The sequence below is a fragment of the Daphnia pulex genome, chromosome 8 (assembly GCF_021134715.1).
Source record: "Daphnia pulex isolate KAP4 chromosome 8, ASM2113471v1".
NCBI lineage: Eukaryota > Metazoa > Arthropoda > Branchiopoda > Diplostraca > Daphniidae > Daphnia > Daphnia pulex.
Genome location: NC_060024.1, coordinates 5,266,797 through 5,281,905, shown reverse-complemented (window position 1 = coordinate 5,281,905; position 15,109 = coordinate 5,266,797). Strand labels below are relative to the sequence as shown.

Here is a 15,109-nt window from a genome sequence, read left to right as displayed (position 1 = left end):
CTGCTCGATTGCTCTGTAATTATTCAGAGACTTTGTCAATCAGCCCTAACGCTACTCACTCTATTGTTCAATGTGTAGTCACATCAACAAGCTTGCATGGTATCCATTCCATTGCCTTTTTTTACACAGAACAATCTAATCAGCCTTAACGCTGCAGTTGATCTCTACACATATATGTATAATTGCATTCAATATGTATACTTTGTTAATACTCTTTTGTTCATCATATTAACATCATATTTCCTCTATTGTAGGATCGAAATGAAGCTGGTGAATTGCTGAATGATGCAGCCATAAGGCTATGGACGAGGAAAAACATCACCGCTATTAACTTCATATTTGCCTCAATTACAAAAAAAATGAAAGAAAACTTATACACTCCTGGCCTCAATGCGGCACAAATATGGGCGAAGTTAAATCTACAATATCAGCTCCAAACCGAAGAACAGCTGCATCTTCTATGGCAACAATACTACGACTTCAAACATACAGCTGGTACCTTTTCTTATATCATTCATTTTTTTTCCCTACTGATCAAGTTTCTCTCCTTAACAGGAGACGATATGAGAACCATGATTCAAAAACTCTCAAACATAGCTGATCAGCTAAGAGAAAGAGAACAGATCTTGCCTGAAGTCCAACTTGTCTCCAAGGCCCTTGCAACACTTCCGGAAAACTTCCGAATCGTCAGGACTGTTTGGACCAGTCTCCCAGCGAATGACCGGACTCTTGACCATCTACTGCAGCGACTCATTACTGAAGAAAGCGTTCTGAAGTCTTACCAAACAAAAACGGAAAACAACAATGAAGCTGCATTCACCAGCCGCCAAAGATTTAACTCTGGTCGCGGAGGATCTGGAAGAGAACGTCATGGGGTGCAAGGTGGCTTTGTGGACAAACGGCCACGTTGTGGCCACTGCAACAGCCCAACCCATGAAGAAAAGGTCTGTTTCCAAAAACACGGCTACCCCCCAAACTGGAACACCACGAAAAGAGGACGAGGTAGAGGCAGAGGTGGGGGCAACCCATCCAATTCATCCAACGCCCTATTGTCTTTATCAAATCTGGATCCGAGAAGTATACTGACATTCCTCGTGGACTCAGGTGCTTCCAAACACATGAGTGACCAAAGAAGCTTTTTCACAACCTTCAAACCAATCAAAGCCGGCACTTGGTCTGTTAAAGGTAAATAATCAAGTTTTTTTTGGCCAAAAGGAACGAGCTTCTCATCTCAAACCTTTTCTCTCTCATCCCAGGCATCGGAGACTCTGAACTGGACGCTCTAGGCGTCGGCAACATTGACGTTATTGTAGAAGTTGATCAGACAACAACATCCAAGACATTAACGGAAGTTCTATATGTCCCTGGACTTGGCTCAAACCTCTTCTCCGTGAGTGCAGCAACTGCCAATGGTCTAATAGTCACATTTGACGATAACAAGGTATCATATTATCCTCAGAACCAGTTACAAAACAAACCATTCACAATTTTTTTTTGATCTTTCCCCAGGTTCTCTTTAAGAGAAACGGCGAAACAGTCCTCACCGGGGAGAAACAAAACGAGACTTTATTCCAACTCCACATGAAACCTGACATTCATTCGACCCAGAGTGACAACATCCAACCTCTCACTCTCGTCGCGCTTGTACAATAATACAATTTGGAGCCCAAATTGTATTGCTGTTAAGTGTCAATCAAAGAGAAGTGACAAATCAGTTTCATTCCATACTTTTCCAAGTGACGCTTTGCGACTTGCTATAAGGCTGAAATATTGTGTGCCTGGTTTCAAGCCATCCAAACATTCTGTGTTGTGTTCACTTCATTTTGATCCGTCTTTGATGACATGGACACCTTGGCGCAAATCGAATAGATTAAGAAACAGCAAACTTAATCCTATTGATCTGGACGCAAACCCCGAAGCAGCGGAACCTCTAGACGATTTAGAAATCGTTAATTTCGACACACCAGTCAAGGTTACAGAATCTCACAGTCAACATAACACATCCCCCTCGGTCTCTTCTCACTCTGTTCGGAGGCAACTCATCACTGAATCTACGAATCCAATTAAAAGAGCAATATTAGATAAAAACTGTGAAATACCCGAAACACCACCTAGGAAGTGTACCAGTCCAATTGAAAAAGATTATGAATTTGATGAAGCTGTGGACGGTGCTGCGAGTTTCATCAACTCAACAGAAAAAGCTTCATTACATGACAGAGATTACTTTTCGCCGAACAGAAATAGCTGTATTGATGACATAAACAGACTTACAGAAGAAAACAATCGTATAAGGCAGGAATACGAAGAGCACATAGACCGTCTAAAGAGAGAAATTCGTGAACTAGATGCGAAGCACATTGTGAAATAGACTACCTCAAGCAAGTGAATGTTGGTAAAAAGAGAAAATTGGCCGCAATGGCATCCCGTGAGCGCTAGAGCCACATTGAACTAAACGTCAAAGAGGGTAAAATTTAAATATTGAAGCAGCAGTTGAAGAAGTCAAAAATGCAATGTGAAGATCTTAAGAAAGCTAACAAAAACACTATCAAGAAAACCGACCTGTCCGAAACCGCTTACCAACTCTACGTTAACGAGAAGTTAAATTCTGGAAAGAAAGAGGAGAAACGCAGATACTTGAAGTTCATCTGTGACCTGGCAATAAACCTAAGTTATTATTCCAACACCGCATATGAAAAAACTAGATCGGTTTTTACCTTGCCATCTATCCGGAGTCTTCGGCGCTACCTTGCGCCAGTTGGTTGTAATTCCGGAATTTTAAGAAACGCATTATCCCAAATACAAAAAGACATCGCAGACGGAAAACACGGGAAAGATGTAACTTTGAGTGTGGATGAGATGTCCATTAAGAAGGCGTTATGCTACGATCCCCAATTAAAGAAATATTTGGGATTCACAGATTTTCCTGATGATAAACAATCAAGTCGAGAATTAGATCATCAACTTCTTGCTACTCAAATATTAGTGTTCTACGTCGTTGGATTGGATGGGAAATGGAGATCTCCCGTCGCTTACTACTTCACGACTCATTTAACGGGGCTAAGCCAGTCCAAAATGCTTTATTTTTACGGATTTTTTTTTCGAACTCCAACTATCGATAGTCAACCAAGCCCAGCTTTTTACATCGATTCCATTCTTTTCTCAATTATTCAATCATTCAATCAATCAAAATTAATGGCCAGAAGAATAGATCTCCCTTGCTTTTTTGAAAATCGGCCGCGAGATGGCGTGGCGAAATGACGTCTGTCAATGGCGAAAATCTTCAGAAAATGACGAAAAATTTTCAAGATTTTCAATTGCCAATATCTCTGCTAATAACCGTTTAAAATAAAAACGGGGCGAGATGTTTCTAGATGGGGGCAAAATCTTTTATTCTAAAAAATTAGATTTTTTTATTAAAGGTCTGGTTTGCCCAAAAACTGAAGTAAAAAATCAGTAAAAACGCTACAATTTCAGGGGGTCCCTTAGTTTTCATTTAATAACTTATTAACTATGCTAGCTAGAACATTATGGATTTCGTCATTGTGTTTTCCGTAAAATTCTGCACAAAATGGTTTATACGGGGACTGACTGCGATGCCTTCGTCACCCTTTTCCGAAAATTGTAAACCCCCAAAACCCCCGATTTTGGCCTCATTGAGTGGTGGACTCAGTGTTAAAAATGAATCGTACCTCTCATTATATTCAGTAATCCAGGATGCAAAATTATTATTTGGTCAACAAACCAACGTATTTTTCACTGTCAGACAATCATAAGATAAGCTCATAAACTAGGCGGTGATTTGTTACGATAACGATATATGTAATTTATCCATGATCTGAATAGCTCAACACAACTCGAATTCAAGTCGATGAAAGGCAGATCAATTATAGCGTTGCTAGATGTCAACCTGTCAAAGTGTCTGTCCTTGTAAGAAAACAATTAAGACCTGTTTAATTGCAGGTAAAAGAGTAAGTCTAATAACAACTGAATTCTTGTTTTTTTAATTGTTTTATTTGAATTTTTACGCAAAAAAATTATCTCATTAAAATAAAATTTGCAATTGATTTGTCCTATTATATTAAATAAAGATAAATTTTATTTTTAAACATTCAAACAAACTATCAATTTTCGTTAATGCTACTAAATTGTATCTCAAATTTATGATCACGAGTTTATGTTTGAACGAAAAATAATTTTATTGCAGTCTATAAAAATGACCATGGACTGGCGTAGACTGTACACGTGACACCTTATAATCCTCTTATCATAGATGTAAATGGATTTACCCTGATAGAAAGAATTTGTTTTTATCTGTCCCAATACTAGTCACAACAATAACATGACAGACACGCCAAGTAAAGTCAACGAGGATGAAAAGGAGAGCAAACAACCGCTACCGTCAGACGCAATCTTCGTCATTGCCACTAATGACCACCAACAACCCTTAGATAAGGCCACAAAGAGCGTCCAGGAAGGCGCCATTGAGTCCGCGGTATAAAAGGGAAAAATAAAATTTTGCGCAATCACCAACATACGCAATATACCTTAAGCGTATAAGTCTATTGGAAATAAATTTGATTGCCATGCCGAATTGTGCGTAGGTTCAAGACGCCATACAGCATGGCCACTCGCTTGAAAATGGTGATAGCCAGATAGTCGACAAACCCAAAGGTCAGTCGTATAATTCAAGGTTATTGCTAAATATAGGCTCCAATGCATACTTTATTTAATGCTGTAATAGTTTATTTGAATCTACTTATCACTCAGATTTTTTTGGATCTCGCCATGTTTTCGCTTTTATGGGTTTTCTTGGTTTGGCATCGGTTTATATGATGCGAATCAATTTGTCAGTGGCCATCGTCGACATGGTAAGAACTCCGCCCGTCGACAACGCCACGTCCTTCTTCGGCAGAAGCGGAGGTACGAGCACGAGTAACAGTACCGAACACTGCAAGTACGACGAAGACTCCGGAAGCAGTGAAGTAAGATTATAATCGTATATACTCAATCAATTCGATTAGTTATTAATATTTCTCATCATTTGTTTTTGAACCAAATGTCCAACAGAGCAACGGCGAATTCGATTGGGATGGTGAAACCCAAGCGCTGATTCTGGGGGCATTTTTCTGGGGCCTCATGGTGACGCAAATTCCCGGTGGAATATTGGCCGAGAAATACGGCGGCAAATACGTGTTGGGTCTTGGCATCCTACTGACAGATTTTTTCTGCGTGCTGACCCCGCTGGCTGCACGACAAGGTGGAGCCAATGCAGTTATAGTTATGCGAGTTTTAACCGGACTGGCTGAGGTATCATTCAAGTCACGCGAAATATTAATATCAAAACTTTTGACTCAACAACTGGCATGTTTGCTTCAAGGGAGTGTCGTTTCCTGCGGCCAACAGTATGATTTCCAAATGGGTTCCTACTTTTGAGAGGACGACTATTGGCGCCTTCGTTTTGGCAGGTAAATGCAAAAGGATGTGACGTAGGCTATTAGCGTAAATTGATGATTTAATAAATCATTTTAATTTGTGGTCACAAATAGGAACTCAGTTTGGGACTGTGATTATTATGCCCTTATCGGGTTGGTTGTGTTCTCTCGAGTTTGACAATGGCTGGCCTTTGGCTTTTTACGTTCCCGGCATCATCGGAGTTATTTGGTTCACCTTCTGGGTTTTCTTGGTTTTCGATAGTCCGTCTGTCCATCCACGAATTGCCGAGGACGAGAAACGTTACATTCTCGCTTCTACGGGGATTAAGAAGCCAATTCAGGTCTGTCAATCCATTTTTTTTTATGATGTCCGGAATCTTAATTAAGTTAACTGTTAGATGTCAGAGACTCCCTGGAAAACCATTTTGACTTCTATACATCTGTGGGCTATTTTGGTGGCTCATTTGGGACACAGCTGGGGCTTTTGCATGTTGCTCACTGAATTGCCTACCTACATGAAGACAGTCTTGCATTTCGACTTGAAAGCCGTACGATAACATTTTAAACCATCCTGTTAAAAAAAATTTAATTCATCGCGATTCAATGTTGCCAAATTTTTCGATAGAATGGAGCGCTATCGGCCCTTCCATATTTAGCCATGTGGATCTTTTCGATCGCCTTCAGTGTGACCGCTGACGCGATCAGGAAAAACAAGATATTAAACACCACCTACACTAGGAAGGTCTTCACTACCATCGGTAACATAATTATATTTCTAGCGTTTTGATTAACTTTACGTATCCAATTTACATTATTATTACATCGCGAGCCGACTAATACGTCTGTTTTATTACAGGACTCTTGTTACCCGCTTTCGGACTTATTGGAGTGAGCTATACAGGCTGCGACCGAGTCGCCACTATCACTTTGGTAACTAAAGTTAACATAGCAATTTAGTATCTAGGCAGTAAATTTTATTTTTATTTTTCAGCTCACCGTGTCGTGCGGATTTAACGGAGCCATTTATTCCGGATTTTTGGTATGAGCTTCATTCTGCACATTAATCATGATTATTTTTTTTAAAACGAAATACTAACGCTTGCAGGCTAATCACATCGATATTGCTTCCAATTTTGCCGGCACAATGATGGGCGTTACTAGCTGCGTGGCAAACATTTGTGGATTTCTGGCACCCTATATAGTCAATCTTATCGTGACTGAGTCGGTAATAGCTTCAACCTTCATAACCAATATGTTATCTAGAAATTTATTTTGAATATTAAACAATTTGCGTGGCTCCTACAGGGATCGTTAGATCAATGGAAAACAGTGTTCTTCCTCTCGGCAGGTATTTACGCTGCTACGAATTTATTCTACGTTGTCTTTGGCACCGGCGTAGAGCAGCCTTGGAATCAAATTAACCGCGACCCGATATTGGAACAAAGAAAAATGAATCGCTTTCCTCAATGACATCATCATCAAGCTCTGACCAATCTAGCAAATCGAAGTGATACCCGCGATTTCAACAAATTTCTTGAATAGCTTTTGACTCCTTCACAACACTTACTTAAAAATGAAAAAATAAAATTTTAATAAACAAAAGTTTTGATGTTTTACCCAATGATATTTTATTTTCGTTTGGATCAATCCAATTCAAAGCCTTTTATTTCCGTATACAGATTTTCATGACATTATTCCTTTATTTTCGTGACATTATTCCTTTATTTTCATTTTCATTCCCACCTATTTTGATTTTTTCCCGCTTTGTTTAATTACCCGAAGGGTTACTGGTGAAAGTTTCGTTTGCAGTATGGTTTACATTGGGCACTCTCAGTTCTCGTAACACTACACATATAGCTTTTTGCAGTTATTGTAACACTACATAGATGGATTCACTAGTTTTTGGCAATTATTGATTATAATCAACAATTTTATTGCATTTCAATGGCAGTAATCGGTAGCTTACAATTTTTTACATCCATTCTGAAAATTTGGCTGCAATCGATTCAGGCATTTGATCAAACGGAGTTCTTGGTACTTTTTGACAGAATTTCAATAGCTGTTACAGCAGACGATAATACAGAGACAAGTGACACTTTTGTGACAGGGATATAAACGTTATGTGGCAATCGACTTGAAGCCCGTATGATAAAATAAAATTGTAGTCAAAGTATTAGTGCTGTGTTCTATGTCGGTAAGAGTTCAAAACGTGAGTGTTATTATTTCGTAATCACTAAGTAATGCTCGATTTGAATTGTATGGTACTTTTTTTGTATTAAGTTATCATCTATATGGAGAATCATTCATGATTCAACGATAGAACTATAAGTCGTTCACTGGGTGTTTTCAAAAAAACACCATCAATCTCCATTTTAGGTGAGTGTGAGTTATTTCTATTATTTTTTCAACTGCATCATATGGTTGTCTTTTGTTCTCATCTCGGCTGACAACACTTTATCAATCCATCATAATTACTTAAACAAACTCTTGAGACTTAAACGATCTTAGTGAGTCCAAGTTATTTCAAAACCAATATGTTTATTGCATTGCGATCTTGTTCTCATCTAGGTAGCTGCATATAGTGTGGGCAATAACTCCAATCCTTCATTTAAGTCCCTGGGATCTTATCGACTAGTGCTGTTAACTAGACTTTGTTACCAGCACGACTGCACTAATTTCCACCATCACTCTAAAGTTAAAAACGTGAGTGTGATTTATTTCATATATTACTGCTTGAAAAGCAGTGCTTCTTTTTAATTGTATGTTTATTTTCATTTCTAAAATATAATCTAGATAAAGGATCATTGAATGATAGATGTCACTGTGTGCTGTTATTGACAAACACAATCAATCTTCAGTTAAAGAAGTGAGGACGAGTTATTTCAATTTCTTTAAACTGCCTTACATTGTTTTTATTTGGGTTCTCATCTAGTTTAAGGATTCATGATCAATTCTATGTAATAAATTCATTTCTTTACTAGTTTTGGCCAAACATCCACATTGTTGACACAGCAAAATATTTCAAGTTCCCTACTTCAATTATGAACTCACTACCTAGTTCTGCAAAAAAGGTCTCAGCGTTTAAGAGATTTGAAAGACGATTGGGTATTTCTAGTTATTTGTTTTCCAATAATAATTTTTCTAATTATCGTGTCAAACGATTTCAACAGGATCTCCCACTCCCAGCTGGCGTTTCACAGCTGACGCTTTCATAAGTTAAACGGACTTATGGGAGAACGTGTAAAAACCTACATTAGTCACTGAAACCAGTAGAAGCTAGAAGGTAATTTGACAATCAATAAGTCACGAACTTTTTTAACTCTTATTTTTAGTTCTGATACTCCTGTAGAAAGCAGTAGTGTCTCTATTGAATATGATGAGACGAGTAACCTAAGCCCCGTTTGAATCCGGGGAATTTTGATCTAGCGTAAAGTTGGACTGTTTTTCTATTCGCTTTTCTGTAGCACGATCTGCCCGTAAAAGAATTTATCGTGAGAAATCTGCCCAGTACCTTACTTGAAGATTTCGTCATCACGGCGAGACATCTGGTGGTGATGCTGGTTGTTGCGTCATCAAAGATTGCGTCATCACGGCGACGACATCTGGTGGTGATTTGTTTGGGCATGTTTGGGCATGTTCCATTTTGGGGGAGGAGCCTGTGTTGACACAGACACAGGCTCCTCCCCAAAATGTCCGTGACAGACACAGGCTCCTCCCACAAAAGCTTGTTGTTTTATTATATATATCCTGTAGAAAGCAGTAGTGTCTCTATTGAATATGATGAGATTGTTGGGCTATCTGTAGCTTGCCTATCGAATATTGAAGCTTATTCGACTAGAACACCCACAGCATCGATTGAAGATAGTCACAGCGGTTAACAAGACAAATGATAAGGCATCCAGCCGGATATTCTACTTATTGTAATTATTAACACTTTTAGTTCTGGAACTCCTTTAGGACAGCAGCGTCTCTATAGAATATGACGAGAACGCCACAAATTCGAAGAAAAAGCGTGCCATCGTTCTTTGTTGGACCGTCTTTAGCCAGTCTATCGAATAGCGAAGCTTCTTCGACTAGATTACCCACAATTCTGATGGAAGAAAGTCAAAGGTTAACAAGACTAATTTTAATACATGCAGCTGAATAATCTACTAAATGTCATATTTTTTTAATTATCAACATTTTTAGTTCTAATACTCCTGTAGCCTGTAGGAGACAGCATCGTCTCTATTGAATATGACCAGAATGACCCAGGATTGAAGAAAAAGCGTAGAGTACTGACTTTGATTGTTGGACCATCTCTAGCCTGTCTTATTTTTTTTTTTTTAATTATCATCCTGTTGAAGTAATATTGTATGATAGAATAGAAGTCACTGTATGTTATCACCGAACGCTATCAATCTCCAGTAAAAGAAGTGCTGATAGGTAGTTACTTAAATTGAATTTTAACAAGATTCGGTGTGACGTGGGGTGGCGGGGCGAAGCCTCCGCCGCACCAAAGTCACGCCTTACCCTTACGCCGCGCCATATCATATTAGGTTTTTTTAATTGAATTTTTATTTAATGTTTGGATAGAAACATGCGGAAATATTCTTTTTATCTCTTTCTCGATTTCTGCATATTACATCTTCAGGAAACTAAGGGCATACATTTTTTTTAATGTTATTAATTAATCTTAATAATAGGCCTACCTTTATAACAGAATATTATTATTATTCTATAACTATTCTATAGCTCTGCCTTTATAAAACTATACCAATACTACTATACCAACTAGTATACCCTTAACATTCCCTTCGGGTACCTTACCCTACGCTGCCTACAGTTTAACAACCAACGCGATTAGTCGGCGCTAGATGGCGTCGGCAATCACGTGTGTTTTTGGCGCCCAAAAGAGTTAGGGAAGTAAGCAGAATTTTGTAAGGGATCCAGGTAGTTAAGAAAAATATTCCACTGGGTTTGATTAAAAATTGAAACCTCAAATGTTTTATACGTTTTGTTTACCAACAGTTGAAAATCTTGAAAGAAAATCAGTTTCTAACATGAAGAGTGAAGAAGAGGAGTCGGTAATGAGAACCTTCATAGGACAAACTCGTGATTTAAGTGAATGTTCCAAATGGTATGTCACCACAAAAGTTTTCTGTTTACATTTAAGTTTAATAATGTTATTCTTATTATTCTAGCACCAGTTTGCTACTTGACCCAGTGGAAGCAAAATGTGGACATTACTTTTGTCGAGGCTGCATTACTGAGCTACCAAGAAACTCAACTGGCGAACCAACCCTTTTGTGTGGCGTGTGTCAAACTATAGTCTGCAAAGATGACTTGAAAACCCAAGATGAGCAAAATTACCTCTTCCCTGCAGCACTTTTTACAAGATTTTTGTAGAGAGGGAGGATGGAAAATTGGTATAAACAAGTTCACTAGACTTTAGATTGTTATTGCTATTGTCTGACTTCCTAATTGAATTCTTTGGTAAACCTTTAGCCAATAATTATATTGTATTGTGCCTGAGTTTAAGCACTTACAATTATCCTTTTGTTTTGTTTTCCAGATACTTTGTTGAGTAGTTCTGCAAATGGTCAACCAATTTCAAGATCACTACCCTTAAATTTAGAAGGGAAGTCTGAGAAAACTGTAGTACAACAGCAGCTGATATTGAAGAAGGCAGTGGTTCTGTTATTATTTGCAGTTCATCTTCCTCTGAACTGGCTCATCAGAGTACACTTGAACCAGAACACAAAGTACATCAATGGCTGATGACCAATCCGAATGTAGATCCACCCCAGACAACACTCCGCGTTTTATTTTGGGACTAAAGACGTCAGCACAAAACCGTTGAAAACAACCGGAGAAAGACGGCTTATTCTCGATTGCATACTGGTCTTCCCCTTTCATAATACAACCTGTTTAAAACACGTCTTTAACAAGCAATCCACCACTCAAGTGCACCAAATCCATGGACCCCCCTTATTTTTCCCATTCCGCTATGGGACCTAAAAATCTGAAATAATTCAGGGATATCCAATTTTTTACTCCGGATTCACCTGTTCTTGCAGAATTGAAATATTCCCTGCCGTTCGGGAGATATTTAATGTTAAAGTTTGACTTTTTTCAAATTTTAACAATTTTGGGGGGTCTTTGGCATCGCTTTTTGGGTAAATGCTAACATTAAAAAACAAACAAATTCAACTAAAAGTTTGCTCGGCCATCCCTTAACACCGATCCAAAAGGAATTTACATTTCGGATTAGATTGGCCGAGTTATTCCCAATCTAGTAAAGTGTAATTTTGACCAGTTTCCCACCCAGACTAGTCGCCATTTTTTATGACTCTCCCTCGCGTTCCTAGCGGATGACAGACGAAGCATACGAGTTCTCTACACCTCGGGCTTCATATTGGCGGTCACTAGACTATATGAAAAGGCCTACAGTATGTCCCCCGGTCTAAAGTGAAGGCCAGGAAAGCGTAGCTTCGTCTGTCATCCGCTAGGAACGCGAGGGAGAGTCATAAAAAATGGCGACTAGTCTGGGTGGGAAACTGGTCAAAATTACACTTTACTAGATTGGGAATAACTCGGCCAATCTAATCCGAAATGTAAATTCCTTTTGGATTGGTGTTAAGGGATGGCCGAGCAAACTTTTGGTTGAATTTGTTTGTTTTTTAATGTTAGCATTTACCCAAAAAGCGATGCCAAAGACCCCCCAAAATTGTTAAAATTTGAAAAAAGTCAAACTTTAACATTAAATATCTCCCGAACGGCAGGGAATATTTCAATTCTGGAAAAACAGGTGAATCCGGAGTAAAAAATTTGATATCCCTGAATTATTTCAGATTTTTAGGTCCCATAGCGGAATGGGAAAAATAAGGGGGGTCCATGGATTTGGTGCACTTGAGTGGTGGATTGCTTGTTAAAATGGTCAATTATTTTTTTGGGGGACTTCGGGTATTTTTTACTGTGAGTGAAAACTTGGTATTGGGAATTACCAAAAAAAGCCATCAAGTAGATGGCTTTTTCCGGTCTTAATCTGTGCTTTATTTTACCGATTGTTACGGTATTATAAGCGCCTTTAATTGGTCTTTAATTTTTAAATTAGATAACTGGCTCGTCGCAAATTGTATATTCATAGAAAAACTTTTTTTTCTTTTTTTTATGACAAATTATATATGAAAAGCAACAGCAATAATAGACTTGGCAACTTAAGTTTTGTCGTAGTAGTCTCATCGTTTGTAGGCCTAAACTTTAATGTCGGTGCTTCGTGAAAAATTTGATTTTTTAATCCTTCAATCTTCACGACTCGGCATTTATACAGTGAAAATTTTGAGTTTATCCTCTCAAAAATCATGGCCCATAACAGAAATCATATGTAAAGCCTTTGGCATTCCCTATTCTTCAATAAACGACTTTGCAATTTTCCCGCTTATGAGAAGACTAATTCTCGCGATCTGGCATGTGGCAACCTGGTGGCAACGCTTAAATAGCAGCAGAGGTATGGAAACAAAAGATGGAAGACAACGTTATGAGAGCCACAACTAAAAATTGGAATAAGTGTTTTATTGTTACGAAACTGTTATATCGTGGTGGTGCTACTCTTTTACCAAGTCGTTTTGTGTGCCTTTATTCCCTATCTTTTACAATCTGTGTCCGGTCGAATTCCCAAAGTTATCTGATAAGTGATGGCATCAAAGTAGCGTGGTTTGCCTTCAACTCTTGCCACAACAAACGTAAGTAATAAGTTGATTTTTTCATTGTTTAATTTTCACTAATTCATCTCGTAGTCTTTTGCCACAGTCAAATTTCATTTACTTGCTGACACGAGTCAGCTTGATATGCCCCTTTGGAGTGGATCAAGAAGACGGGGAATAAATCCACATGTTATTGGCCAAATGAAGATGTAGCAGAGAATGTTACTGTATTGGTAAATTTGATAACAAATAAGAGAGCTGTTGTTGATAAAGAAAATTGGACGGTATTGAATGTAACAATAATAGCTAAGTTAGGTAAGTTTCTTTCTTTACGACAATTTTTTTTGAAATTTATCCATATTTTCCAAGTTTATTTCTTTACGTAAACTTTTTGAGAAATGCCATATTTTTCAAGTTTATTTCTTTACATAAACTTTTTGAGAAATGGATCCATCTTTTTCAAGTTTATTTCTTTACGTAAACTTTTTGAGAAATTTATCCATATTTTTCAAGTTTATTTTTTTACGTAAACTTTTTGAGAAATTTATCCTTATTTAGCAAGTTTATTTTTTTACGTAAACTTTTTGAGAAATTTATCCTTATTTAGCAAGCTTCTTTCTTTACGACTTCCTTTTTTTTAGAAATTGATCCTTATTTTAATTTATTTGCAGACACTTACAGAGGAGCACAAGACCAATTGAAGAGTGCAATTGATGGTGAACAGGTGGTTAGCACTGATATAGAAAAAAGAGGAAGACCCAGGTAGCACACAGACTCTGTTTTAGGTCTGTTACAGATCTGTTTCTGAGAGTCTGTAAATTGTTTGTAGTGTCACACTTTTACAGACTGTCATACAGGTCTGTGACAGATCCGTAAAACGGGATCACCATTTACAGACCAAAAACAGATTTTCAAGAAAAAAAAGATTTGCCTACCCCTGGTACCGAACCATCAATCTCTGAGTTCACAAGCCAGTACACTAAACACTATACCGTAATTCGATAATTAATATTAGATATATTTCATAATGATCTATATTTCACAGTTTTACACTTGTACATTCAGCAAACAGTCTGACATGTCTCTCTCACGAAACTGATTGCTACATATGACTACCACTGGTCTCTTCCAATAGTAACAAGACCAAGATTGGCCCCACACCAATTACAAGTCTTTATTATACCTATTTAGGTGATACTTCTCCGTCCGGTGGATAAACAGCTATTGTTGTTGTTCGAGAAGGCCTACTAAACTAAACTCATAGCCATTAGGCCTGCATTGACTATTAGAGTGTAACTTCTTACTGCATGGTATTGCAGTGATATTACACATATAAGAAAACGTTTAATTCAGTTTTCCATTGGGAATCCAAACATGTACCATACTTGGGATACAGACACAGATAAGATGATTACTGACTTATAGGTGTTACAAGGGAAATACAGACCCGTACACACCCGGGGCACAAACACAGAACAGATAATCACTGAACTAATTTTTGCATAGAAAATACAGACCTGTACCATACCTGGGGTACAGACTCAGAACAGATTATTACTGACTCATGTCTTACAAGGGAAATACAGACCCGTACCAGACCTGGAGTACAGACACAGAACAGAAACATATTGTACTCGGTAATACAGAGTAAAAACATGCATGTGACATACCTGTAATACAGAAGAAAAAAAGAATGTCTTTCTACAGAGTAAAAACAGACAAGTGACAAACATGGGAAACATAGCTAAATCAGAAACAATTTTCTCAAGTAAAAAACAGATCTGTAACAGGTCTATAGTACAGTTAAAAACCAGTTATATGTATTACAGAAAGATAACAGATCTGTTCCAGATCTGTGAAACAAACTTTAACCAAATCCTTTAAAACAGAGAAATTCCAGACAAATTTCCTGTAAAACAGATATGTAACAAGTCTGATACGGATCTGTTTCACACGTATGTGAAACAGATCGGTTACAGGAGTCTGTAACAG

The 15,109-nt window shown here is 37.9% G+C and overlaps 2 protein-coding genes and 3 long non-coding RNA genes across 9 annotated transcripts; all 5 read left to right on the top strand.

Annotated features, from left to right (window-relative positions):
* Positions 1 to 572: 572 nt before the first annotated feature.
* LOC124200559 lies at positions 573 to 1,653 on the top strand. The gene is made up of 3 exons (XM_046596826.1): positions 573 to 1,185; positions 1,257 to 1,441; positions 1,510 to 1,653. Exons 1-3 carry the CDS (start codon positions 573 to 575, stop codon positions 1,651 to 1,653), a joined length of 942 nt encoding a protein of 313 aa, XP_046452782.1.
* A 2,190-nt stretch (positions 1,654 to 3,843) lies between these two features.
* On the top strand, positions 3,844 to 7,048 carry LOC124199380 (putative inorganic phosphate cotransporter). 2 transcript variants are annotated; one of them, XM_046595186.1, is made up of 13 exons: positions 3,844 to 3,968; positions 4,327 to 4,492; positions 4,602 to 4,671; positions 4,768 to 4,982; positions 5,068 to 5,307; positions 5,378 to 5,465; positions 5,547 to 5,773; positions 5,831 to 5,980; positions 6,058 to 6,190; positions 6,289 to 6,362; positions 6,424 to 6,471; positions 6,538 to 6,657; positions 6,738 to 7,048. In XM_046595186.1, exons 2-13 carry the CDS (start codon positions 4,340 to 4,342, stop codon positions 6,900 to 6,902), a joined length of 1,683 nt encoding a protein of 560 aa, XP_046451142.1. In that variant the 5' UTR covers positions 3,844 to 3,968; positions 4,327 to 4,339; the 3' UTR covers positions 6,903 to 7,048. The 2 variants fall into 2 exon arrangements, with proteins under 2 accessions (XP_046451142.1, XP_046451143.1); XM_046595187.1 differs by having other exon boundaries at positions 3,855 to 3,960.
* Positions 7,049 to 7,358: 310 nt separating this feature from the next.
* LOC124199379 lies at positions 7,359 to 9,304 on the top strand. Of its 3 annotated transcripts, none has more exons than XR_006876815.1 (7): positions 7,359 to 7,626; positions 7,713 to 7,808; positions 8,001 to 8,135; positions 8,226 to 8,298; positions 8,414 to 8,537; positions 8,603 to 8,715; positions 8,765 to 8,815. It is a non-coding gene; the product is annotated as an uncharacterized LOC124199379 (long non-coding RNA). The 3 variants fall into 3 exon arrangements; XR_006876814.1 differs by lacking the exon at positions 8,765 to 8,815 and adding an exon at positions 9,186 to 9,304 and having other exon boundaries at positions 7,360 to 7,641; XR_006876813.1 differs by having other exon boundaries at positions 7,362 to 7,641.
* A 69-nt stretch (positions 9,305 to 9,373) lies between these two features.
* On the top strand, positions 9,374 to 11,350 carry LOC124199378. 2 transcript variants are annotated; one of them, XR_006876812.1, is made up of 5 exons: positions 9,374 to 9,542; positions 9,621 to 9,706; positions 10,443 to 10,551; positions 10,616 to 10,840; positions 10,987 to 11,350. It is a non-coding gene; the product is annotated as an uncharacterized LOC124199378 (long non-coding RNA). The 2 variants fall into 2 exon arrangements; XR_006876811.1 differs by having other exon boundaries at positions 9,621 to 10,364.
* Positions 11,351 to 12,931: 1,581 nt separating this feature from the next.
* LOC124199377 lies at positions 12,932 to 14,843 on the top strand. The gene is made up of 3 exons (XR_006876810.1): positions 12,932 to 13,156; positions 13,211 to 13,432; positions 13,789 to 14,843. It is a non-coding gene; the product is annotated as an uncharacterized LOC124199377 (long non-coding RNA).
* The last annotated feature ends 266 nt before the right edge of the window (positions 14,844 to 15,109 follow it).

Excerpts from the sequence above, each read along its gene's own strand:
- LOC124199380 (XM_046595186.1), top strand. The coding sequence starts at position 4,340 with ATGACAGACACGCCAAGTAAAGTCAACGAGGATGAAAAGGAGAGCAAA. Across the intron at positions 4,983-5,067 it reads AAGACTCCGGAAGCAGTGAA|AGCAACGGCGAATTCGATTG; the intron begins GTAAGATTATAA and ends AATGTCCAACAG. Across the intron at positions 6,472-6,537 it reads CCATTTATTCCGGATTTTTG|GCTAATCACATCGATATTGC; the intron begins GTATGAGCTTCA and ends TAACGCTTGCAG.
- LOC124200559 (XM_046596826.1), top strand. The coding sequence starts at position 573 with ATGATTCAAAAACTCTCAAACATAGCTGATCAGCTAAGAGAAAGAGAA. Across the intron at positions 1,186-1,256 it reads CGGCACTTGGTCTGTTAAAG|GCATCGGAGACTCTGAACTG; the intron begins GTAAATAATCAA and ends CTCTCATCCCAG. Across the intron at positions 1,442-1,509 it reads TCACATTTGACGATAACAAG|GTTCTCTTTAAGAGAAACGG; the intron begins GTATCATATTAT and ends ATCTTTCCCCAG.